The sequence below is a fragment of the Onychomys torridus genome, chromosome 10, assembly GCF_903995425.1.
Source record: "Onychomys torridus chromosome 10, mOncTor1.1, whole genome shotgun sequence".
In the NCBI taxonomy this organism is placed as follows: domain Eukaryota; kingdom Metazoa; phylum Chordata; class Mammalia; order Rodentia; family Cricetidae; genus Onychomys; species Onychomys torridus.
This window is the reverse complement of record NC_050452.1, coordinates 1,718,134-1,745,475: the sequence shown is the minus strand read 5'-3', so window position 1 is coordinate 1,745,475 and position 27,342 is coordinate 1,718,134. Positions and strand designations below refer to the sequence as shown.

Below are 27,342 nucleotides of genomic sequence, written 5' to 3'. Positions count from 1 at the left end.
GGAGAGATGGCTCAGCATTTAAGAGCACTTGTTGCTCTTGTGGAAGATCCAGGTTTGAGTCTCAGCACCCATATGGTGTTTTACATCCATCTATAGCACCCAGTTCCAGGAGATCCAGTGCCATGTTCTAACTTCCTTGGGCTCTAGGCATGCATATGGTACACATACATTCAGGCAAAACATTCACATCTAAAATAAAATGAACAAATCTTTTTTAAAATTTTAAATAAAAAACAAGTGATGAGGGTAGACTGGGAGCCCAGAGGTTTCCTAGTGAGATCTGAGCATGCTTTACCCAGCAGGGCTGCATAGGGAATGATTGGACTATGGACGTGGTTACCAGGTATTTGGAAAGGTCTGCACTTGGCTTTGCGGTGTGATTTGATCTAGCAAGGGGGAGGTCTTTTGCCCCACCCCTTGGCATTGTTATAAAAAGCCCTTTTGAAGAGACAGAGGGCCCATTGGGTATTGACCTGGGTCCTCCTGAAGCTATCCTGTGTTTTTGTCTGTCTCATCTCTGCTATCTTTCTATCTACTAATTCCTTATTCCTCTCTGCTCCTCATAGGAACCCTGTAAAAGGTGGGAGCTGGCCTCCCACAGTAGACTTGGTGATAAGGAATATGATTATTTCATGGTCCCAGCATAGTAATGCCACCCATACTGTCTGGGTGGACAATTAAAGCTGCCTTACAAGATAAGTTCATTTGCCTGAGAAAGTTTAAAGTAAAGCAAAAATGGTTTAGAGTAAAATAATTTACCAGTAAAGAATAGGAAAATTAGGACAATGGAGCAACACAATTGTGAGAATGTAGGATGGCTACATACTTAACCCATAAAGCTGAAATTTAGGAAAATAAAAAGGTTTATGCCCCACCGAAGGTCTTTGGAGAAAGGATTGGGGAAGCTTTGATATGGGAAGCAGTACAGTATTATAAAACATGGAACATAGGATAAACAATGGATGGGCTACCATGCAGTCTCAACATTACTATTAGCTAGTTGTGTTAGCATACAGTCTTTGTGCCTCAGTTATCTGACCTCCCTTTAAGATCTCATTCTCTCTGGCAATTGCTTCCTCTAGGATTATAGAATTATAAAACGGTATTGTCTAATTCTGCAGTGATGACAAGATTATATTACTAGACTGTCCAGTATAGTAACAACTAACAACAGATACCTGTTTTGTACTTGAAACCTAGCTCATGTGACTGAAGAACTGAATTTTGAGCTGTTTAAATTTTTATTAAATAATCACTTGTGTTACTGGCTATTGTAATTGGATAGCACAGTTCTAGACAAATCACTCTCTGGTTTTCTTTCCTTTGTCAGCATGTCTTTTATGCCTTTCCAACAGTTGTTATCTTATTATTTTGTCATTAAAAAATCTAGGGAGAGGAAAAAAAAAGCATTGACATGTTTCTGTGTTAATCTGCTAAACATGAGCTGTTGTCCTTTTTTAAAAATTGTTGCTGCCTTTTAAGCCACAGCAGCTCCGCTGCTACCAGCAGTGATTAGGCCTTGAGAGGCAAGGCCTGAAGGAAATCTGTTCCCTCTGACTCCCACTCTTTCAAAGCTGCGAAGGGATCTTAACTAAATCTCTTTCCCTCTAAAGAAATCAGGATTCAAAGGTTAAGGTGGAATTCTGTTTTTCAGAGGGACTGAATAGCAAGTAACACACCTCCTCTCCTTGCTTGCCTCCCAAAAGCCCTTGTGTTTTTTTTCACCCCTACTTAAAATCCTTTCTCTGCTTGGCTCCTCCTTACCACTTCATGTCAGCTAGTTGCTTACTCAACCTCCTAACCTTGGGTGAATTTTATTTAACCAAACAAATGTAAAACATTTGTTACATCATTAAACAAATGTTCCAGAGCATAAACAAAAGTAACACACCTTAAAATAATATTCTGCACCAATGAACTGTTGAGTAAAACTTGAAGTAACAGCTAATATGACAAAGTTAAAAAGTAGTTTTCGCTATTGTTATTTTTTGTGTTGGAGACAAGGTCTCACTATGTAGCCCTGGCTGAACTCACGAGGTAGATCAGGCTGGCCTCAATCTCACAGTGATCTACCGTCTCTGTCCGTGCATCCCAAGTGCTGGGATTCAGGGATTACACGCCTTACCTGGCAAAATTGAGATGCTTTTGATCAATGTTGTTTTATTTCATAGAATGTTCACTGGTTAGTGTTGCTGTGTCTAGGTTACTGATGTGTGGAACACTAAAACTGTTTCTGTGTTTACTTCTGTAATTCTTAGACTATTGTAGAGCTTTCTGAAGAGCGAGATGGTCTTCATTTTCTACCACATGCCTCTTCGACCGCACAGTCACCCTGTGGTTCTCCTGGCATGAAGCGAACAGAAAGTCGACAGCACCTCTCAGTGGAACTGGCTGATGCTAAGGCCAAGATCCGAAGACTAAGGCAGGAATTGTAAGTCCCTCACTTTCAATATTCGTTGAAATTATGTGGTAACAAAGATGACTTTAGCAGTATTTTAAGTTTGATAATAGACCAATTGTCCTCTGTTGTTAACCTAAATCAAATTATTTATTAGTATTTGTCAAAATGAGAAAAAAAATTGCCTATAATCCGAACACTCAAGTATAAGCAGGACAATCCAGTAGTTCATGGTCATCCTCAGATACAAAGTAAGTCTGAGCTTAGCCTGAGCTATATGAAGCCCTGCCTGAATAATAGTAATAATGACAATGTTTTCAAAGACTGAATTGTTGACATATACTATTACAAAATAACTTTATGTGTATCAACTACATTAAGTCATTGAAGTGCCAGTTCTACTTAATAAAATATGCAGATGTTATTAGTACTGATAAAATTGTACTTACTAAGTTATCAAAGCTCATTACAGAAAATAGAATATAAATTTTACATATTAATTCTTGGGTGAACCACAGTAAAAGCATGATTAATCTTTGCTGAAGATTTTGTATTTTGTACTTTAAGGAGAATAAAGGATTTTGGATTTATAGGTTTTCTCTCTCTCTCTTTTTTTAAATTTGTTTTCCTAGAGTTTTAGCTTCAGAATGTAGGTTTTAAATTTAAATTCACAAGATAGTAATTACTTTTATTTACTGATTATTTAAAGCAACTTAGAAAAGTGAATTGGATATGCAAGGTAGAAAAAGCATTAAATAGTCTGTAGGAAAATTTGAAAACAAAAAAAAAATACAGCTTTCATTTGTGGATGTCTGCATTATTATGTGTCTATTGAAGTGAACACACCCAGGATATTCTATAAACAGCTGCACCAGGAAAATTAGGGAAGAGATTGCTGTTATTAGTTTGACTGGCAGCTAATGGATAGCCTAAACAGTGAACACTAGTTTTCTCCATATAATTTAGCTCAATCTTCTCTAGTCTTTAGATGAAGCATGCAATTAGAACTGCAGTGATGGCTGTGAATTCATTTACCATGTTGCATTATATTAGAGTTTAATTTTCAAATAGAATTTACTTGGCCTTGGAATATATTAAAAATTCAAACAACCTTAGAAGATTGACAAAAGTTGTTTTCATGTGTAATGACTTGAAAATATAAGTGGATGCTTTTAAGTGAGTAAAGATACCAGATGCATGCAGCAAGTATTTTCAGTAACTAGCATTTCATCAAATCCCATCTAATATTTTTGAAAATGTATTCTTTTATATATTTCTTAGGATGGCATGTCTTTCTTTTGTTTTAATGGGAACAGATAATTCCTGTGGTGGATTAGCAGCAGAAACCTTGATTTTAAAAAACAAAAGGTCTAGATTGCTTTATAACTAATGGAAACTATAAAATAAATAACTAGAATATAATTTGTATTAACTACTAACTGATGCATGCTTATTTATGAGTAATACCAAATAGTGTAATTGATTTTGGTTTACAGAGTAAAAGTATAATTTATGATTAGATGGAATAACTAATTCTTTATAAATTAAACTTTTTATACAATAATTGACATTATTGAAGACTTCCTTCAACAGTTCTTTCAATCACCATTGATTGTGTATTTTGGGAGTTTCTTTAATATAATGATTAATTATTTTATTAAAAAAGAAAATACTTTTACTAAAATATGATTCAGTATCTGACAGTTCATCTTTTTAAAGTATACAATTACCACAATAATTGAATAAAAGTGTCTTTGTCCATCCTCTTTGATCTCAGATTTTAGCAATGGCTTATCTGTTGTTTTTCCCTGGGTTTGCCTGGTTTTGGTTGTGTTTTTTTTGTTTGTTTTGTTTTTCTTTTGGTTTTTCGAGACAGGGTTTCTCTGTGTAGCTTTGCACCTTTCCTGGAACTGGCTTTGGAGACCAGGCTGGCCTCGAACTCCTGTGAGTTCTGCCTCTGCCTCCCGAGTGCTGGAATTAAAGGCATGTGCCACCACTGTCTGGCTGGGTTTGCCTGTTTTTGACACTCATATAAAGAAAGGTATCATATTATATGTGGCCTTCTTGTTTAGCATGATGTCCTCCAAGTTCATTGGTGTTGTAGCATATAACTAATATCTTGTTAATGACAAAAGCAGTAACTTCTGATCTATAAAAAGACAAACTAACAGAAAATTAGAAATAAGAGGGCCGTCAAGATGGTGCTTGCTGTTAAGCCTGACAACCTAAGTTTGGTCCCTAGAACCCACATGGTGGAAGGAGAGAACTTTATCTCACTCAGGTTGTCCTCTAACCTCCACCAACACACCATGACACTTAACCTACCTCCTTCAGCAAATGAATAAATGGGGGGAAAATAGGAGCTAACAATTTACAAATAAGAAATTTAAATAGAGGATGTTAATGTTCTTTTAACGGGGCAGTTTGATAGTAGATATCAAGAAGCCTAAAGACTAGATTTTCCTTTTAGAAATGTGTGCAGACATGTAATACATGATTTTTATACTGACTTCTAAATAAAACATTATTAATTATATGGAAAACTGAAACTTAGCAAACTATATTTCTTTTATCAAAGGGAATATCTCTATCATTTAAAATTTTGTGGTTTTTGAACACAAGAGAAACATAAAGATGTATAAAAATAAGCTACTTTATACAGTACCTTTTATTACTAGACAACAGAAGGCAGAAAATAGTTAAATACAGGCTTTCTTTGAGAAGATTAGCTCTAATGGAAAATTATAGAAAAATAAGAAATAAAGCAGTTCAAAAATTAATAAAAATTGAGCTATATTGCTGAGCATGGTAGTACATGCCTTTAATTTCAACACTCTAGAGTCAGAGACATGGATTTTTGTGAGGTCAGTTTAGTTTACATAGTGAGTTCCTGGGTAGCCAGCATTACACAGTAAGACCTGGTGTCAATATTTATGTGTGTATGTATATAACAATGTGTTAAGCAATATGTATGGCAAATAGTAAGTGTATGGTTTCCTTTAGGCCATTGTAAATGTAGAAAATAGTTTGGAGTTCCTTTGTGAGGAACTCCTCATACCCAGTATTCTGTAAACATTCATGCTTAATGTTGATTTTGCAGAGTTGGAGAGAAAGTTAAGGTAGGACAGATGAAGAAGTAAAGAGAAGGAATATAATAAACTCTAAGGACGTTAGTTATTGCATTGGTCTTTTAACATCATTGGTGGAAGTTTCATAACATCTAAGTCATATATTCATAGTATCTTTTTCTTGGCTTTATTTCCTCTAAGTGTTCTGGTTATGGATAATACTCCATTTAGTTAGGTTTTAGTTCTGCAGCAGCATATTACTGTATTGCCCTGGAACTTGCTGCATAGAGTTCATGGAGGTCTCCTGGCCCCTGCCTCCTTAGTGCTGGGATTAGAGGTGGGTGCCATCTTGTCCAGCAATGTTTTATGTACTTTTACTTTATGTGTAAGAGTGCTTCTCTTCAAACATGTATATGTACAAAATGTGTGCCTGGTACCTGCAGGGGCAAGAAGGTGGCAGTGGATTCCTTGAAACTATAATTACAGATAGTTCAGAGTCACCAAGTTGGTGCTGGGTACTGAACCCTGGTCCTTTGTAAGCTCAGCAAGTACTCTTAACTGCTGAGCTATCTGCAGCCCTCAGTTAGTTAAAAAATAATCACTTATGTGTATTAATGTTGTGATGATCACAGATTCTGGAAGTAGTATGCTTATTCTTTAATAAATACCTTTTTGCATTTAAGGGAAGAAAAGACTGAACAGTTATTGGACTGTAAACAAGAACTTGAACAAATAGAAATGGAATTGAAGAGGCTTCAACAAGAGGTGTGTACCTAGATTTATTATATTGTAGCTGAAATAGTTGGAAATTGATTTGTCTCATTGTAATTTATAACCATTACCTCAATACTTTAAGCCCCAGTTACTTCATATATTTGTATAAAGTCAGGTGACTTTTTATTGCCTTTATCAACATGGAGAGCCAGAGTTGGAAATCATGGTCTTTTGTCCCTACTATTCAAAATTCAAAGATTCAAGATTCAAAGTAGCCCTTCTGGACTGGGGCAGTTCTAAGTCCCTTTTTTTAAATGTATTTGCCCATTATCACTGTTTTACCCAAGCACCTCTGTATACTGAATTGAGCTGTCGTCTCCCATAGTGATTATATTAGGTTATATAAACACCAAAATGTTTTATTTTTACTTATTCTCCTATATATTACATCCCATACATGTTTTCCCCTCCCTCCACTCCTCCTAGTTCTTCTCCTACATTGTCCCTCTCCCCCAAATCCACTTTCCCTTTGTTCCCCTTCAAAAAAGAGCAGTCCTCCCAGGGAAATCAACTGAATGTGGCATAACAAAGTACAATAAGGCTAAGCACATACCCTCATATCAAGACTGAACGAGACAACTCAGTAGGAAGAAAGCCTCCCAAGAGCAGGCAACAGAGTCAGAGACACCTCCCACTCCCACTGCTAGGAGTCCTACATGAATATCAGGCTACACAACCATAACATAGATGCAGAGGACCTAGCTCAGACCCGTATCGACTCTGTTTGTTGTGTCAGTCTCTGTGAGCCCCCATGATCCCTGCTTAGTTGGTTCTGTGGGCCATGTTCTTGTGGTATCCTTGACCCCTCTGGCTGCTCAGTCCTTCCTTCCCCTCTTTCATGAGGTTCCCTGAGCTCTACCCAATGTTTGGCTCTAGATCTCTCTATGTCTACTCCCATCAAATGCTAGATGATGCCTCTCTGATGATAACTAGGTGAGGCTCCAGTCTATCAGTATAGCAGAATATCATTAAGAATCATTCCATTGACTTTTTTTTGTGGGGTGGGCAGTCATGGTTGTTTTCATCCTAGGTCTCTGGGCTATCCGGCCTCTGATACCCTACCATCCAGGCAGTGTCAGGTGTGGACTCCCTCTCATAGTATGGGTCTCAGCCTGGACCAGTCATTGAGTGGCCACTCCCACAATTTCTGTGCCACCTTTACCCCAGTACATCTTGCAGGCAGGACAAATTGTAGGTGGAAGGTTTTGAGGCTGGGTTAGTGTTGTAGTCCCTCCACTGGAAGCCTTGCCTGGTTACAGAAGATGGTTGATTCAGACTCCATATTCCCTATTAGTGGGAGTCTTTGCTAGTCACCCTTGTAGACTCCAGGGCATTTTTCATTGTACTAGGTTTCCACAATGCCTCCCAAATGCCCCCCAATTCCAGTTGTCTCTCCTACTACTCTGTTCCTCCACCTTCCCACCTGTGCCCTGTGTCTGATCCCTCCTATTCCCACCCACACCTGTCCTCAGTCTGCCTGTGAAATGGATTCTATTTCCCCTTCCCAGGGAGACCCCATATGTTCCCCCCTAGAGTCCTCCTTGTTAATTAGCCTCTCTGGGTCTATGGATTGTAGCAAGGTTATCCTTTACTTTATGGCTACTATCCACTTATGCGTGAGTACATACCATGTTTATCTTTCTGTGTCTGGGTTACTTCACTCAGGATGATTTTTTTCTAGTTCCATCCATTTGTCAGTAAATTTCATGTTTTTTTGGTTTTTGGTTTTTTTTGTTTGTTTTGTTTTTTTGTTAGTTTTTCTTTTGGTGGGGGGTTCGAGACAGGGTTTTTCTGTGTAGCTTTGTGCCTTTCCTGGATCTCGCTCTATAGACCAGGCTGGCCTCGAACTCAAAAAGATCCACCTGCCTCTGCCTCCTGAGTGTTGGGATTAAAGGCGTGTGCCACCACCGCCCGGCTCGAGATGTCATTGTTTTTAATAGCTGAGTAATACTCCATTGTGTAAATGTAACACATTTTCTTTATCCATTCTTCATTGAGTGTCATCTAGGTTGTTTTCAGCTCTAGCAATTATGAATAAAGCTGCTGTGAACATAGTTGAGCAAATGTCCTTATAGTATATGCCCAGGAGTGGTATAGCTGGGTCTTGAGGTGAATATTTCTGAGGAACCACCACACTGATGTCCATAGTGCCTGTATGCTGCAAAATGCAATAACATGAAGTAGGATTTCAGCTGATTATGACAAAGCTATACCTAGAAGAAGCCAAGGGCCTTCCAAGAGGTAAAGCTGAGGCTTAAAGAACCTTGGTGATATTTGGCTTTTAATTATTAGCTGTTTCCTCCTATGAATTTATCATGTGCTGTTGTAGCTTTTCCATCATTTGTTGGACACCATTTCTCCTCTACTAGTGAAATATTTAGATAGCCTTCTGTCCTGACAGCTATACATAGCCAGAACCCCAGTTCAAGCCTCCCTGTAATTATCATTAGCAGCATCTGGCCAGGACCATTCCTGGATGGATGAAAGTATCTTATTAGAGATACTTCTGTACTCTATAAGAACAAACTTAAGCATCTAGACTGCTTGAGAAGGTCTAGTGGATGTGCTAATTAAGCTTAGCTTTCTTCCTTTCCAACGTCTCATCTCTAGTTTTAGATCTACCTTTAACTATTAACTCAGACCTAAAGGGTTTCTACTTACAGGTACATTTAAGCTGAATCAGGCTGCCCAGTCAAGGAGTACACTCCCCCGCCCCGCCAGAAAGCAGTAGCCAAGATAGCTTGGACAGATATGAGCCAAAGGAAAATAAGGCCATTTTATCTTCACTCATCACTGATAGACTCCTAATACTTTAACCACTCCTAAGGATATGGTTGAGCACATAAAATCCCCTTTGCTCAGTTATTAACCAAATTTAGCCCTCAGTTGATTCTGTACCCCATTTTCAGTCACTTCCCCTTGAGTTGCAGATGATGGCTGGCAATCACTGCTCTTTTGTGTGGATCATATTACCCCGCCTTTTGACCCTGAGGGAATTCAAGCCTGGTGACCTTGCTTTAACCAGAGCATTGCTACTGCATGGGTATATAACTGTAAACCTCAGAGACTTGGGAGGACTAGACAGAGAAGAGAAAAGAGAATGACAGAAGTAGACGAGTAAGAACTGTAAAGGAACAAACTAGATGGGAAAGAACTAGATTGAAGGGCGAGAAGAGAGTACTAGAGGAATGATATGGAAGATGGGGAAGAACAAGATGAGGAAGAACAAGAGGAGAAAGGAGATGGGAAAGAACTAGATGGATGAGAACCTAGATGGAGCAGAACTAAGATGAGAATTAAAATAGAACATAGAGGGCACAACAGATAAATGTAGAGAGAAATCGGGCAAGAAAGGAGCCAGGCATGAGAGCAGAATAGAAGCTTGTAGAAGAGAACTGACTCAGAAGAATACAGTGTATGGACTAAAGAATTTCGTATCCCTCAGATTGATTCGCCACTAGGAGCATCTCTTCTGGAACTCTGGGTAAAGGATATTGAGGAGCTGGACTCCCAAAGCTTTCGGTGGCTGTACAAGTTTGCACTCCCACCAGCAGTAGAGGAGTGTCCCCTTTACTCCACAGCCTGAGAAGCGTGAGCAGTCACTTGTGTTGTTGATCTTAGCCATTCTGACAGGTGGAATCTCAGAGTCCTTTTGATTTGAATTTCCAAATGACTAAGGATGTTGAACAATTAAATGTTTCTCAGCCATTTGAGTTTCCTCTGTTGAGAATTTTCTGCTCTACCATAATGATTATATTAGGTTATATATAATAAAGTGTTTTTGTTTTTTTTTTTTTACTTAGTCTTTTGGGTTTTTTTTTTTCCTCTTGAACCATGGGTATTAAGATTTTTTTTTCCTAAGGGATTGTTAAGAAAAGAAGGGGATAGAATAGTGTTCATAAGAATAAAAGAGACTGGTGAATATGGTCAAATTATATGTATGTACTAAAATGTCATAGCATGCCTGGCATTGGTGTGTTGCATGCCTTTATTCCCAGCACTCAGGAGGCAGAGGCAGGTAGATCTCTGTGAGTTCAAGGCCACCCTGTTCTATAGAGCGAGTTCTAGGACAGCCAGGGCCGTTACACAAAGAAACCTTGTCTCAAAAAACAAACAGACAAACAACTAAAATGTCATAGTAAAATCCATTATTTTATATAATTAAATTTGTTAATCTTAAAAACTAGTAAGAATTCACTTTTTTTAAATAACTGTTTTCTTGTGTTTTTCGTTTGAGTATCCAAGCCATAAATACCAAGGATTGGAATAAGGCTGCACAGTGATATCTTTCTCTTACCTACTTTAGCCTGCTATTTTGAATGTCAAAAACTATATGCAAGATCATATACTGAGGCCACCCTAGCTGAATGAGCCAGGAAGTGGTATTTTTTATGTGCTCTGGCTCTTATTCCACCTCTTGATAACAGAGGGGTGTGTGTGCGCGCGCACTTGCTTGTTTTAACTCCAAAGGAGTGGTTCTCTAAAATAGATAAAACTATTAGCGGGAAGAATAATACTATTTTTTATTTTTGCAAGTCTCTTTATGCCTGACATAAAAGACTCCTAGTCAGTTATAATGTGGGTCACTGAGGTAGTTCAGTGGGAAAGGCCCTGACTGCCAAGCCTGATAAGCTAAGTTCAGTCCCTAGGACCCATGGGAAGGAGAGAAGTAGCTTCTGCCAGCTGTCCTTTAACCTCTGCATGTACACACAAAATAACCAGTTACAAAACCTTTGAACTATCACAGGCCAGTGCCATCACGAGAGAATAAAGAGAGTAAGAGTGGAAAGAAATAGCCTGTTTGTTATGAAAATAATTTTGACCTTATGAATTTCCTAGGAATGTTTCAGAAGTCCACAGAATTGCTTTTAATAGTTAAATGCTAGTTTATTTAGAAGCATTTTAAAAATATCAGCTAAATTTGAGCAGATTACATATGTGGATAAAAATACTTTTCTAAATTAGTAATTTACTTTAGTTATATCACTTAGATTTTCTGTATGTTTATCATCTTGTATTTTAAAGTTACACTCTTAAAAAATTAATTTTGTGTGGATGTTGTTTCTGCATGTATGTCTAAGTACCACATGGATGCAATGCCCCTAGAGGCCAGAAGGTGACAGGTCCCTGGGACTGGACTTAGAGGATTGTTAACCACTATGTTGGTGGTAGGAATTGAACAAGGTTCTCTGGAAGAGCAGACAGTGTTCTTAACATCTGTTAGACATCCCTAAAATTAAATTTTAACCTTAAATTTAATTGTAAATTTTGTGTTAAGTAGAGGTTAACTTAATTTACAATTCCTTTTTCAAAAACATTGCTAATAGCGAACACTATGTAAAAATTTGTGTGTAAACATATATTTAAAATCCTTTGCCGGGTGGTGGTGGCACACGCCTTTAATCCCAGCACTTGGGAGGCAAAGGCAGGCAGATCTTTGTGAGTTCGAGGCCAGCCTGGTCTACCAAGCAAGATAGGCACAAAGCTAAACAGAGAAACCCTGTCTTGAAAAACCAAAAAAAAGGGGAAAAAAAATCCTTTTATAATTGGTTCAAGGAAAAGGCTTGGTATGTCCTCATTTTTTTAAGGAACAATTTTTATTTATATACAATACAATTTCCTCTTAAATTTATTTTGTGTTTGTATTTTGTGTTAAAATAAATAAATTTATTACTTTATGTTAAATTAATGAAGCTGTTTGAACAAAGAATAGTTTAAAGGGGAAAGTTCATATTGAAATCATTATTTATATTTCTATTTAGAACATGAATTTGCTGTCAGATGCTCGATCTGCTCGAATGTACCGAGATGAATTGGATGCACTTCGAGAGAAGGCAGTCCGAGTGGATAAGCTTGAAAGTGAACTCAGCAGATACAAAGAGAGACTTCATGACATTGAATTTTATAAGGCAAGAGTTGAGGTATGTTGCAAAGTTATTCATGCTTTTTTATTAAAGTTTTAAGATTTTTAAAATGCATTTTATAAACAAAACATTGAATCTAGAGGTAGCATTAAGTTCTTTGAGTTACTTACTTTAAATAGATGGACAATATTGCTTTAGACTTTTACAAAGGCATCTTCACATATCATAAAGCTTATTGAGTTCTTTGGAGTACCATCTCTCCCTCTCTCTCTCTCTCTCTCTCTCTCTCTCACACACACACACACACACACACACACACACACACACCTGCATCACCTAGCTTTTATCATTATAGCCATGGGAGGCTTTTGAAGATCACCTCTTACCATCAAAATAAAATACTTATCTCTATTAATCTCAAACTTGCTCCCAGCAAGAAAGGAAAATATTTTTCTGATTTTTGTTTTATTGATATTAGGATATTGAGATCAATGGTGGCTATGTATATGCAAATGAATTCGGAAAAAAAAAAACACTTTTTTGTCTGAGTTTGATAGCCCTTACATCCTTTCCTCATTTCATTCTTGTTTACAGTAAACATAGGAGATGTTGTTACGTTTCAGTATGAGGATGAGGGGGAAAAAAAGAGTATGTGGAATCAAGCAATAAAAACGTGAAGGGGAGAAACCCTGTCTTGGGGAAAAAAAAAAAAAAAAAAAAAAAAAAAAAAAAACCATGAAGTGGGGGGTTGGGGATTTAGCTCAGTGGTAGAGAGCACTTGCCTAGCAAGCTCAAGGCCCTGGGTTTGATCCTCAGCTTCAAAAAAACAAAACAAAAACACACATGAAGGGTAGGCCAGGTGGCTCCATGGATTAAAGATTTAAGCCTCAGGACCAGAGTTTGATCCCAGGATCTATATGATGGAAAGTGAGAACCAACCAACCACTGCAAATTATCCTCTGAGCTCTGTGTGGGTGCTGTAGATGCACCCACACACATACAAATAAGACATTTAATTTCAACATGAAAAAATAGAACATTTAGCCTGAATTTTACTAATAAATGAAACTGCAAGATTCTAAGATAAAATACATAATACATATATACAATGCATATAATATATGCATATATATTATATCTGTTGTACATGTGTGCTAATACTAAGGGATCTCCATGTACATTGTAGTCTTAAAGCATGATAGTACTCACCTGTAATCCCAGCTCAAGATGCTCAGGTGGAAAGATCATTGTTTGAAACTATTCTGGAATACATAGTGAAATCCTGTCTCAAAACCCAGTAGAACAGTGTATTTTCTCTAGACTTTATAAACAACAGACATATTATTTAGCAAGATAAAATTGTGAATACATGTTTCCAAATTGCCAGAGTCGAGGTCCAGCAGGTCAGAGAACCCTGAGAGATGTGGAGTCGGTGACTGCACAAACACAGGAGACTTATCTGAGGGGGCAAAACTTAGTTCTCTCTTTATTGTTCTTTTCAACCTTTTTATATCACCTTAGACAAAAAATGTCTACACAAGAAGGAAATCACCTCACAGCCACAAGTTACATATTTTCCAAAAACAAGTTAAAATCTTTACACAGGAAGAAATCGTATTATAACAAGTTACAAGTTTTTTGTAGAATGTAGTTAAAAATTTTCCTTTGTATTGCTGCTCTCACCATACTATCTTCACCCCAAGGCAATGATTCCTTTATTATTGGTTCACAGAGTTCTAAGCAAATCAAGTTCCACCAGTTCCTTTGTACTGGTAGACAGCTGTTTGCAGTTTCAGTGTTGCAAATTCCTAACCTTTTTCTGTTCTACAAAAATTTACTCAAGTTAATCACAATAGGGTCATTTAATTTCCTTTCACAACTTTGTTCAAGGTACACACTGAAACCTATGATTAATTCTGTAAGCTACATGACCAAGGAACTCAAGACTTAACTTTGGATTTAGGGACATAATTGCTTTCTTTGACCGTTTTTTTCCACATGCAGACAGATTCATGGGTCTTTAATGCATGAAAGTTCCTTGTTCTTTTTTTCCATCCTTGGCAAGTCTCCTATCTAGCAAAAAGGAAGGTGACTTCCAGCCTTATTTTTATCTTTCTTGTATCTCTTATTGGAGTAATTAGCAGAATTACTTAAACCATTCCCTAATCATCTTTACTAACTGTACTAACCATCTGTATCTTTAAATCATTGATCCAACTAAGCGTCATTGCTTTATAAAAATCATCTTCATTATGACCTGCACATAAATTGCCCAGTGAAGAGTGGAATTTTCCCATGAAACACTCACACACTGTACTTGATACAGTGGGATCCTTTCACATAGTAGTCACACCATGCCAAATACAGTAGGGTCAGGATAGCAGGAAGCAGGAGAAGGCACAGCAGAAGCAAGGGGCATTCTGGAGACAAACCCCCTGGAGCTTGGCCTTTCCAGAATGTACCCATCATAGCTGTACTCCAGAAGCTCCATTGCTGACTGCAGCTGCTCCAGCATGGCCACCACCACCAAATTATATAAAATGAATTTCCTCAAATTATTGATTTGACATCATGAGAAATGAGAAGTTAGAGATCAGGGTTGGAGACCTTGCCACACATGCACAAGGCCCTACGCTCCAGCTCTCAGACAAGAAATTTTTAAGAAGGTATAGTAGTACACACCTTCCTGGCACTCTAGAAGCAAAGGCAGGCAAATCTTGTGAGTTTTAGGCTAGCCAGGCTACATAATGAGACCCTGTCTCAAGAAAGAAAATTGGGAATCTGAAAGATTACAGCAGCTCATGTAGGCTTATAATCCCAACACAAATGAGAGGTAGAGGCAAAAAGGATCACATGTTTCTAGACAGCCTGAGCTTGTTGGCTGTTTAGGAAGAGTGTCTCAAAATAATAATAAATTAAGTTGACAGAGTCTTGTTTTTATCATTTGTGGGAGTTTTGTTCTTAGTTTTTTATTGTAAAGACCTAAAACAAGTCACTTTCAAGTTATTCCTCAGTCGAGGTAAAATCTTGTCTATTTCAGTCCAAATAAGTGTTAATTCTACAGAGCTTTCTTTCTTTCTTTCTTTCTTTCTTTCTTTCTTTCTTTCTTTCTTTCTTTCTTTTTTTTTTTATTGCCAGAGCTGAGGACCAAACCCAGGGCCTTGTGCTTGCTAGGCAAGCGCTCTGCCACTGAGCTAAATCCCCAACCCTGAGTTTTGTTTCTTTAGATGTATGGAAGACTAGTTGTACTTATCTCTTAACCCTGTGTCTAAGGCATTTAATAAATTCCATCAGTTCCCTGTGAAATGACAGTAGTAGCATTCATTCTAAAGGCTTAAGTATTTTGAATGCATAATATATTTAATTCTGGAGTAGGGAGTTAGAAAATGGGTGAAGCAAAAATAAATAAATAAACAGTATACTGCTAGGTAGGGTTACTCTTGCACGGAAATATGGATAAGAATGGCTTAATGTGTTTATTTGCATTGATGAATTTTTACATTCTATAGCTTTAAAAACAGGTATTAGCACATTTCTAAATCATTTCTAAAAGCCTATTTGAAATATTTACAGGAATTAAAAGAAGATAATCAAGTTTTATTAGAAACAAAAACCATGTTGGAAGACCAACTAGAAGGAACTCGAGCTCGTTCTGACAAATTACATGAACTAGAAAAAGAGAATTTACAACTAAAGGCTAAATTGCATGATATGGAAATGGTAAGTTTTATGGGATTGATCAGTTTTCCTGGCTTCTGAGGAACAATTTCTATGATTCAGCTAAATTCTCTATAATGACAAAGATGGCTAGAGCCCTTAATAAGGCTTTAAACATAGACAAGATAGCTAAATAGCTTGATATTTCCACCATTAAATAAAATAAATATACAGTAACATTTTCTGTTTTAATTATAGATGGATATTCCTTATTAATTTTTGTCTTTCAAAAACATTAAATCTATTTTATAAGCTTGTCTTTTAAAATGGAGAACTTTTGTAGTTATCAGGTATAATTCAGCCATGGCCAAAATTATTTTGTTAGATGACTAAAATAATATACTGAATATGAAGGAAATTTTTCATTTTGTCCCTAAAGATTATTTTAAAAGGCCACATATCCAAGAATATATAGGCAGCACAAATTGTACTTAACGGGGCAAAAGGGGGGGGTGCATACTTGGGCCAGTGGTTAAGAGGGAGGAGATTTAGGAGTTGAAAGAGGGGGAGTGAAAGAGGTCCAAATGTGTACAAAATTCTCAAAGAACTAAGTTTTAAAGATCATTTAGGGGGTTGGGGATTTAGCTCAGTGGTAGAGCGCTTGAGCAAGCACAAGGCCCTGGGTTCAATCCTCAGCTCAAAAAAAAAAAAAAATCATTTAGAAAGGATGTCAAGTAGCTGATCAATAATGAAAAATTTAAGGAACTAAAAACATACTCAGTTTACAACATGTAAAAATTAATGAAGAATGGATGGAAATCACACTATTTATTAGCGTTGTTTCTCTGTGTAATTGAGTAGGAACGAGATATGGATAGAAAGAAGATTGAAGAATTAATGGAAGAAAATATGACTTTGGAAATGGCACAGAAACAAAGTATGGATGAGTCATTACATCTTGGCTGGGAACTAGAACAAATATCCAGAACTAGTGAACTTGCTGAAGGTAGTCTCAATTTTGTTTCATTTAAGTAGATTAATAAATGTTTTATTTGTAATTCTGGATATATTGTTGCAGTTCTTTATTTCCATAGCTAAAGGTCATACAAGACTACCAGTTGTCTCCAAAAAATTCTATCTCACAAAGTAACATCTTGTTTTTACTTTTTTAGGTCTGGTTTTTACTTTTCTACAGCTTAAAACTCAATTTTATTTGTTCTGGGAAAAGGGGCTTTTTAAAAACCTGAATCCCCCACCCTTTTCTGTTTAAAATTGTGTCAAATAATTCTACTATAGCTTTATTTAGTATGTATATTAAATTATTATACAGTAGACAATGTATAGCTTTTTAAATATACAGTTGTGCAGTCTTGATTGGTCTAAAGCAAAACCTGAGTTTTGTGATTTCATTAACAGGGTTAGATGTTAGCGAGGCAGTATTTTAAGTTACTATCACAAGAGCTGGAACACTAATAGATTGGTTTCTTTTGAGAACTGTAGTCATCCAGTAAGTAAATAAAGAAGTTATTTTATCTGGTCAGTATGTTGTTTGAATGCAGACGAACACATATAGGAATTCAAAACCCTAGTATGAAGATTTTAAAGGCGAATCTAAAAACCCAGAAGAAAGTTAAGGATCTTCACGGCTATGGCTATTTTCCTAATAAATGTAAATAAATAAATTAAAAACCATTTCAAGATCATACCTGCCAGCTGATTCATTGCTGGAGATAATGAAAGACTGCTAGATAAATTAGTAACTTGTTGCTGGATGTGGTGGCATACACCTTTTTCCCAGGACTAACTAGATAGAGGCAGGCAGATTTCTGAATTTGGTCTACATAGTCAGACCCTGTCTTACAAAAAACAGAAAACAAATTCATACTTGTTCTTTTTTTTCTAGACCCTTTATTAAAAATTAAATTTATTATAGTTGTTTGCATTGGGTATGTTAATGCTATTAACACATTTAGTTAGTTATTGCCAGATAAATTTATTAAAATTTGATTAGTTCCATAATTCATAAATGACATAGTATTAGATTATTTACCTGGAGCTCTTGAACAAATATTTATTAAATATTTACCAAATGTTTTTGTTTTGTTTTGTTTTGTTTTGCTTTTATCCCGAGCTGAGGACCAAACCCAGGGCCTTATGCTTTCTAGGCAAGCTCTCTACCACTGAGCTAAATCCCCATCCCATATTTACCAAATGTGTTGTAACACACTATACTAAAGGTTGAAGACATAGTTATCAAGTAAATATAAACTCTGATAGAATTTCTAGTCTAGTACTTAGTAAATAATTACTTATACAGATAAATGCTTCATCCTACATATTACCTATTGAGTTTTTCTGATTTTATACTTGAGAACCTAATAATAAACTTCTAGTGTCCTGTGTACTGGCAACATAATAAGTATTGAACTCAGAAATGTTTTAAAGTATCTGTAACTTTTATTGTAGTTCTGTAAATTGAGTTATAAGAAAACAGCTCAGATTTCGGCTATTAAAAAGCCTGTATATGTATGCTTACCTACATGTAGAGGACAGAGGACAATCTTGAATGCCATTCTTAAAACATGACAGTACGGGGCTGGAGAGGTGGCTCAGAGGTTAAGAGCACTGACTGCTCTTCCAGGGGTCCTGAGTTCAATTCCCCAGCAACCACATGGTGGCTCACGGCCATCTGTAGTGAGATCTGGCGCCCTCTTCTGTATACATAATGAATAAATAAATCTTTTAAAAAAAACAAAAAACATGACAGTACATAAAAAATGTTGAGTGCGTTACTTAATCATCATAGAGATGAAAAATCCACAGTCTGTCTGCACTCCCCACTGTTAAACTGGCTATTTATAAACACAGAAGATAGGCACTTACATCACTCTTCTCTGCTGTGACAGACCATCTGATGGAACAGCTGAAGAACAGGGTTGTTTGCACTCAGACACTCAGGTTGTTTGCAAAGAAATCACAGTGCAATAACAGGAGCTAGACAGTGACATTGTATATACAGTCTGAAAGGAAAGGGAGAATAACCCTGGTGCTCAGCTTCATTTCACCTCTTCCCTTTTGATTCAACTTGTGACCCCAGCCAATAAGATGGTACCACTCACATTCCTCTTCACCCTTAACTACACCCAGAGCTATATCTCCTTGGTGATTCCAAATATAACCAAAATGAAAATTAGTCATTACACTGGTGTTGGCAGGTTGTGGAGAAGAGGAACTTAATGCACACTCTTTACTGCAGTGTAAATTGGTATAGCCAATGTGGAAAACAGGTGTAGCATGAATCTTCACTGTTCTTATTAATGAAACTCAAACCCGAGGCCAGTTATTGTGGTGAACACTGGAAGATCAGAGACACAGAACAAGCCACAGCTGTCTCACCTTACTAGTTCCTCAGGTGATCTTGTTTCTTCAGGCTGGAAGCTTCTGAGTCCTCATCCCAATGGCTCTCAGCTGAACTGTGTTGCTCCAAAGCCTGAACGCTTAACCAACAAAATGCTTAACTAACTACATGCTTTACCTTTTAGATCCTGGTCCTCACGCTTTATATACCTTTCTCTTTCTGCCCTCACTCCCTGGGATTAAAGGTGTGGGTCACCATGCTTAGCTGTTTCTAAAGTGGCCTTGAACTCAGAGATCTGGCTAGCTCTGCCTCCCAAGTGCTGGGATTAAAGGTGTGTACCACCACCACCCAGCTTCTGCAATAGCTTGCTCTTCCCATTTTCTAGCCACCACTTTTGGCTTTGTTCTAGTGGCTGTCTGTTCTCTGACCCCAGATTTGTTAATTTCGGGGAACACACAATATTTCAGGGAACACAATAGCCACCACAAACAGGTTTCCAAAAAAAAAACAAAACAAACAAACAAAAATAATGTGTGATCCATCAATCCCACCCCTGGGAGCATGCATAACCAAAATTTAGAAAGTTTGTGAAAGATATCTGTACTTTCATGTTTATTCCAACAGTATTCCAGCAGTATTCACAGTCATCCGGGTAACTGAATTAATGTGTCTATCAATAGATGGATAAAGAAAATGTGAGATACATATACACACAGATAGGTGCTATCTAATATTGCAGAATATGTATACTGTAACTATTGTTAAACTGTTAAAAAGTAATAGTATCACTTGATAGAACATGGATGAATTTGAAGGATATATGTTATATGTAATAAACCATGTGAAAAGATAAATACTACATGATCTTGTGAAATCTTTAAAAGTCTAGTTGTTACTGGAAGCTAACAAATTAGCTGTTAGACAAAGGACACAAGATTTCAAATAGGAATAAGTTCATGAAGTCTTTTGTACATCAGTGGTTATAGTTAATAACAGTCATTTTTGTATGCTTGAGTATTGCTAATAGAGTAAAATTTAATGTTTTTAACCACAAAAAAATACTTAAAGTAATATATATCTTTCATAACCTCATTTAACTATTCCACAGGGGTGTATGTATATGTTAGAACATCATATATTCTCTAAATGTAAATTTTACTTGTCAGTTAAAAATAAGTATGTCAGGGGGTTGGGGATTTAGCTCAGTGGTAGAGCGCTCGCCTGGCAAGCACAAGGCCCTGGGTTCAATCCTCAGCTCAAAAAAAAAAAAAAATTAACATGAAAACAGAATAAATTATGTGAAAATGTACATTTAATATTTAGATAAATAAGCAGGTGGTGTTGGCTCATACCTTTAATCCCAGCAATTGGGAGGCAGAGGCAGGAGAATTTATGAGTTTAGGGCCAGCCTGGTCTACAGAACATGACCCAGGACAACCAGGACTACAACTTTTTAAGACAAACTGTGTCTTGAAAAACAAAAACAAAATAATAATAATAATTAACAAATAATTTTCATAATTCTCAAATTTTTATACTCAGTGATGATAATGGAAAATTATAAAACTTAAGTTATTTTCTAGATCATATTGTTACATAATTTGAATAAACCATGCATACTGCCATTGGAAATTTTTTGTTATATCAAATGAGCTTATTTTGTTCTTGTTAAAATATCTAATCCAGGTTGAATTGATGGTGATGCTGTACTTAAGAATGATGGGCCTGGAGAGATGGCTCAGAGGTTAAGAGCACTGGCTGCTCTTCCAGAGGTCCTGAGTTCAGTTCCCAGCACCCAGCTCACAAACATCTGTAATGGGATCTGGTGCCTTTTGATGGCATACATGCAGGCAGTGTACTAATACATACATAAATTAAAAATTTTTTTAAATATACTTATAAAGATGCTTTATCATGACAAATAGAGCAGATGGTAATGATCTTTGCTCCTAAGCTGAGCATTAACATCTTTATTTAGAATATGAGCAGTATATATGATCTTTAAACCGTTTATAAGGATTCTTCAGCTGCCTTTTAATATTTGAAGTAGCTCCAAAAATTTATAATATGCCTTATATTTCTTATTTGAGTCAAGATGATCTTGTAAGATTGCAGAGCAATAACTGTGTCGCGCCCGCCTCGACCAGCAAGGAAGACGCGACACCGGGATCCTTCTCATTACAGTTTATTCAGACCTTTGATTAGTTGCATTGTGTCTCTCTCGCTGGGGCAAGCCTCTCCCAGCACCTAAGTAGGGCTGGGCTGCCAACCCCAAGCAGCCACGTGGGCACTGTCCACAGGTTCACACATATGCCAGCAACACACGAATCCAGCCATAGCCAAATAAGGAGCTGTTTACCATAAAGAGTGTTTGCCATCAGGAAGGCAGAGGGTAGAAGCCAGAGCCATCTTTAGGGTGCGGCTACATGCGGCTCTCTACATAACTGTACCTCATAGAATAACCCAAGATCCATTCACATGCCATTACCAAGTAATTTCTCGTGTAATTAGAATTCTGTAGTCTCTTTAAGCTAAATTGTGTATGTTAGAAGCTCAAGACTTTGTTTCATTTAGTTTAATAGTATCTTAGATAACTTAATTTTTTATAAAGTTAAAGATCAAGTGTCATGATACATTAAAAATCAATATTCTTAATATTAAAAAGTAAAAATAGTTTTACCAGTGACATATTTTTCATTATTACAGCACCACAGAAATCCTTGGGCCATGAGGTAAATGAATTGACATCCAGTAAGTTATTAAAGTTGGAGATGGAAAACCAAAGTTTGACAAAAACTGTAGAAGAGCTTCGGAGTACTATGGACTCTGCAGAAGGCAGCACTTCCAAAATCCTAAAAATTGAAAAAGAAAACCAGAGACTGAATAAAAAGGTAAATTAAAATTTAATCTTTATTGTAATGTTAAATGTTAGTATATAAATGTTAATATGTTACATAAATGTTAATAGTATATAAATGTTAGTATACTTGTTTTTATTTGTAATATATTCTTAATATTGTTTAAGCTCTTCTCACATATTCTTAAATGAAATGAATAAACCACACTCTCTGACTATCATTTAGATTCAATAACAGTGACATGGGCTGGGCATACAGCTTAGTGGTACAGCAATTGCCTGGTATATGGAGGTTTTCTTGGTTCAATCCCCAGCATTTCTGTCAGAGCCTGCCGACAGTCAGCTGGGTAGCTGGGTAGAGGCATGTAGATTGAAGAGACAATGAAGAAGACAGAAAAGAGTTGAGAGATCTACCAGTCAATGCCGGACAGCCCCGAGTTTATTTCACAACCAGCTATACAGTTTTGAAGGACAATGCACAGTGCAGACATTCAACCACTATCTATCCTGCCTTTTGTCAAGGAGCAGGCAGTTTCATTTTCTGTCTTGATGTAGCTCTGGCTGGCATCAGCAGCCTGTGTCTAGCTAGATAGTGTGTTCCTTCCTGTGGGCTAACCAGGACTTTCTCACAGCCCTTCAAGGAGGCTCTACTGGCTAATCAGGACTTTCTCGCAGCCCTGGAGCACAGAAGCTTAAACTATTGACTCAGAATAGACAAACTGTGAAACTGACTCAGTTGTGGTCTCCAACAATTCCTCCTTTTTTATTTATTTTAAGTCTCTACTGAGTCACTCAGATGACTGTTTCTGTCTTAGGTCATTCCTTACTACACTCCAATCTTACCCGTCAGGGGAGCATGAATTCCATCACTCACATCCTGTCTTAGGTTGAAAGGAGGTAAAGAAAACTTACCCGTCTTTGCCTACCAGCCTGGTGTCAAGTCAGAAGAATGTGCAGAGTTTTACTCCGTAGAGTTCTGAACCCGATCTCCATAACAAATTCAAAATCAGTTTGAAAATCATAGGCAAACAGATTATATGTGCTCCAGTAACTACAACACTACTTAAGAGTGAAGTAAATGGGGGGTTGGGGACTTAGCTCAGTGGTAGAGCACTTGCCTGGCAAGTGCAAGGCTCCGGGTTCGATCCTCAGCTCCAAAAAAAAAGAGTGAAGTAGATGATAACCATGAAGGTGTAGCCCTTTTGAATTGTTCTAGAGTATCTTCAGCTGCTTTAACTGCATCAAAATCCAATTTAGCCTTTTTCATGTCTATAATCTCTTGATGTAATTTAGACCAATATAAGGATTTATTAGAATCATACAAAATTCCTTTAAGATGTTCCTTAACTCTTTTCCATCCAATAGCATTTTCATTATACACAGAAGATGTAACACAAATCCATTCATAATTATTATGACATTTCAATTGTACTCTAATTTTCAGGCTTTTGAGCTCATTTCCCAGAAATTGTACCACACCATACAAAGCATTTAGTTTATGTCCCATTTTTACATCTATATCTTCTTAAGTCTCTAATGTCATAGAATCATTCATAGACAATTGATTAACAAACCCTGCTGTCTGGATGGATTGACACAAAGGCATTGAAGCAACAGTAATAGTAGCAAGGGCTGCAGTTCCTTCTATAACTAATCCAGCAACATGCTTCTTTCTGCTTAAAGCTTTCTTGATTTCTTCAATCACTTGTAACCTTTTATCATCAAATCATGGATCATTCATATATACTGCAATATTACAAAAGAAGGTTGTTTTAACCCTATTACATGAGTATGGTTATCCATCTGAGAAATACAATTGGTTAAAATACAATTAAGACACAATACATTAAACGTAGAATCATTCATAGAAATACTTGCTTTACAAACTAAAAGAACATAGTGCATTTTAACACACACTAAAACAGTTCCTTTTAAAGGACAAACAGGTTTCAAGCAACTGGAATTTCCTGCCACTGTTCCCATGGCAGCAGCAAGTTTCCAAACATAAGTTTGTAGAGATCCAGTTCTCAAATACCAAATTCCAGCTGACAGTCCTTAGTCCCAAGAGTCTGCTGTAATTGTTCTGATTTCTGTACCATGATGTTATGCTTTAAAGGAACAGTGCCAGTATATCATCTCCATAGCAAAGTTTTGTTAGATTCTCTCAGTTCTTTTGTGCATGAAGGAAATCATTGAGGGGGTGAAATATTACTTATCTAATCACCTTGAGAAAGCAATAACTTTGTAAAAAGCATACCAGAATCCCTTTACCATATCCAATATAGGAAAAATGGTGAACAGTCTGGGTGGAAGGTCAATTTAAAAGCCTGGTATCATTAACTGCAACCACAATTTCTTTTCCTTCCCAAGTTGCAGGATGTGAAATTGGTGGGTCAGGAACATAGGCCCAATCTCTGGATGGTTATCAGCAACATCAAAATCAACATCTCTCTGCTCCATACACTGCACCAGTCATTCAGGCAACCAGTGAGAACCATTCATTTTCATCCTGTGAGAAGACACAAACATACCCTTATCCCCATATTAAACAGGGTCAGGGCCCTTCCATAAACCAGGACAGGAATCTTTCCATGTAACTTTAGCAAATTTTGTGGTGGTGCCTTCATGCCCAAATCGAACAGCTGCAGATTTTCCAGCAGGATCCACATTTTAAAAATTTAAAACAATATTTAAAGCATTATGTGGTGACTGGAGGTATAACTCCTCCTTTTTTATTTATTTATTTTTAGTTTTGAAGTTGTGTTTTTAGATGCCATCGGCTCACTCAAAAATACTTGGGCTTGAGGATTATAAGGAATACCTTTTTTTATGTTCAATTTGCCATTGAGAGCAAAGTTGATTTATAAAAAAAAGTTTATCAATATATCCAGATATATCTGATATTTTTAATAATTTTTGGTATCTCCATATAGGAGAAACATTTCAGGAAAGAGCAATTAATTATATGCTTAGTATCCTTACCAGTTTGAGCAGTAGCCTTTGAAAATCCTGAATAATTATCATTTGTCACATGCACATATTTCAACTTCCCAAATTCTATAATATGAGTGACAAGAAGACCTCGAGGATTTACTCCAAAGTGAGGTACAGGCAAATATTGTGGACATTTCTTAACAATTTGATGAGTAGTTTCCCTTGTTAAACCAAATTGTTTTCTTAAGCTTTTACTGTTTTGATAATCCAAAGCATGTGCTTGCTGAGCAAGCCCAGCTTGAGATAAAACAATCAACTGAGTAAATTTATCAGCTAAAGCATTATCTTCAGACAACGGACCAGGAAGATTTGAACGTGCTCTAGTATGCCCCATAAAATATGGCAATTTATTTAAATTAATGACATCCTGAATTTGTTGAAATAACATTCTTATTTTCTTGTTAATAGTTTTAATATAAGAAACAGTTTCTATAACTTGAAGAGCTCTATAAATATATTGACTATTTGTATGTAAATTAAATGAATTATCTTTAAGAATTTGAAAAACCAACAGCTCAACTCAGCAACTTGAGCTGAATCAGGAGTAATTTGAACTACATATCCTTCACCATTAATCACATAAGCTGCTTTTCCATTAGCAGAACCATCAGTAAAAAACCAAAGCAGCATCTTTCACTGGAGTATGTATTAACACTTTAGGAAAAATAAAAGAATGCATCTGGGGCTGGAGAGATGGCTCAGAGGTTAAGAACACTGACTGCTCTTCCAGAGGTCCTGAGTTCAATTCCCAGCAACCACATGGTGGCTCACAACCATCTATAATGAGATCTGGTACCCTCTTCTGGTGTGCAGACATACATACAAACAGAACACTATATACATAATAAATAAATAAATCTTAAAAAAAAAAAATAAGTAGGCCGGGTGGTGGTGGTGCATGCCTTTAATCTCAGCATTCAAGAGGCAGAGCCAGGCAGATCTCTCTGAGTTTGAGGCCAGCCTGGTCTACAGAGTGAGATCCAGGAAAGGCACAAAGCTACACAGAAAAACACAGAGGAAAAAAAAAAAAAAGAAGAGCTGGTCGGTGGTGGCGCACTCCTGTAATCCCAGTACTTGGGAGGCAGAGCCAGGCGGATCTCTGTGAGTTTGAGGCCAGCCTGGTCTCCAAAGCGAGTTCCAGGAAAGGTGCAAAGCTACACAGAGAAACCCTGTCTCGAAAAAACCAAAAAAAAAAAAGAATGCATCTGAACAAACAGTAATGGTTGATCAGCAGGATAATGATCATCAATTTGACCCCAAAACTGAGCAAAAGCAATTGTCCAAGAATCATTATTTTGAAATAGCCAATCAGTTTGTTGTATAGTAAATGGAACATTTATTACATTTGGTTCCTTTCCAAAATACATTCTAGAATCAAGCCTATTCCATTTTTTCTGTGGCTCATGCTTCTCTGGCCATCACCTGGCAAAAATGTTGAGATCCATTGACCCTCAGCCATTTCCCATAATCACTTCATCTCTTTAAGACCATTATCATCTGGAAGACTCTTAAATTGCAAAGTTTACCTGTCAGAACAAAGGGCATTCTTATGTATAAAAGTATTGAGGTGCAGCTTTAACATTTTATTAGGCATTATTTTTTAATCCTATCTTATATAAACCTTATTTTTATAACATGAATTATCATATAGAAATCTATCCCAATCCAAAATATATAAACAGTAGTTATATGCACACATACACACAGTTGGATCCAACTTTCATTCATACCCATACAGAGTTAAAGAGTTAAATCTAAATTACATGTCACATAAATATACATGTACATATTTTCATTTTTAACATAAACATTTTTCATTGAAGAATCATCAGCTACTTTTAAAATGAAGAAAATCAAATTAATATAATATGGTTAAATCCCACATATATCTTACAGTTTCCCTTCAAATTCAGCAAAGTTCACATCCCCTCTGGCCCTCTACAACTTACCATTTACCTTCAGGTCAGGCTTTTCCCTATGTTTGCTCATCTGGTTCAGCCAGACATAAATAAATTCCTTTTTTCCCTTTCTTATCATTATTCCAATCTTTCACTTTCTCTGGCTTTTCAGACAACATGTAAATTTCCATCAAAGTCCTTTTGCTTGTGGTTTCTTCCCAGCAGTTTAGAACATTACACGGTTATAACAGTTCAAACAGGAATAGAAGAATATAAATATATATGCATATATCGTAACAAAAATTATTTTTGTATTAATATATAAAAACCTGTATCAATGTTCAGATCATTTCAGATTAGCAACAGTTTTTCTTATCTTAATCAAAAATAATTTGTGGGCTGGAGAGATGGCTCAGGGGTTAAGAGCCCGAGTTCAATTCCCAGCACCCACGTGGCAGCTCACACCTGTCTGTA

At 36.7% G+C, this 27,342-nt stretch overlaps 1 protein-coding gene across 5 annotated transcripts in view; it reads left to right on the top strand.

Annotated features, from left to right (window-relative positions):
* Ccdc88a (coiled-coil domain containing 88A) overlaps positions 1 to 27,342 on the top strand; it is a 154,609-nt gene that overhangs the window by 67,860 nt on the left and 59,407 nt on the right. For all 5 annotated transcript variants that reach the window (XM_036201581.1, XM_036201582.1, XM_036201580.1 and 2 more), the window contains exons 8-13: positions 2,259 to 2,431; positions 6,150 to 6,231; positions 12,003 to 12,161; positions 15,678 to 15,824; positions 16,623 to 16,767; positions 21,826 to 22,010. In XM_036201581.1, coding sequence (XP_036057474.1) covers positions 2,259 to 2,431; positions 6,150 to 6,231; positions 12,003 to 12,161; positions 15,678 to 15,824; positions 16,623 to 16,767; positions 21,826 to 22,010 — 891 coding nt within the window. The remainder of the gene's footprint in view (positions 1 to 2,258; positions 2,432 to 6,149; positions 6,232 to 12,002; positions 12,162 to 15,677; positions 15,825 to 16,622; positions 16,768 to 21,825; positions 22,011 to 27,342) is intronic.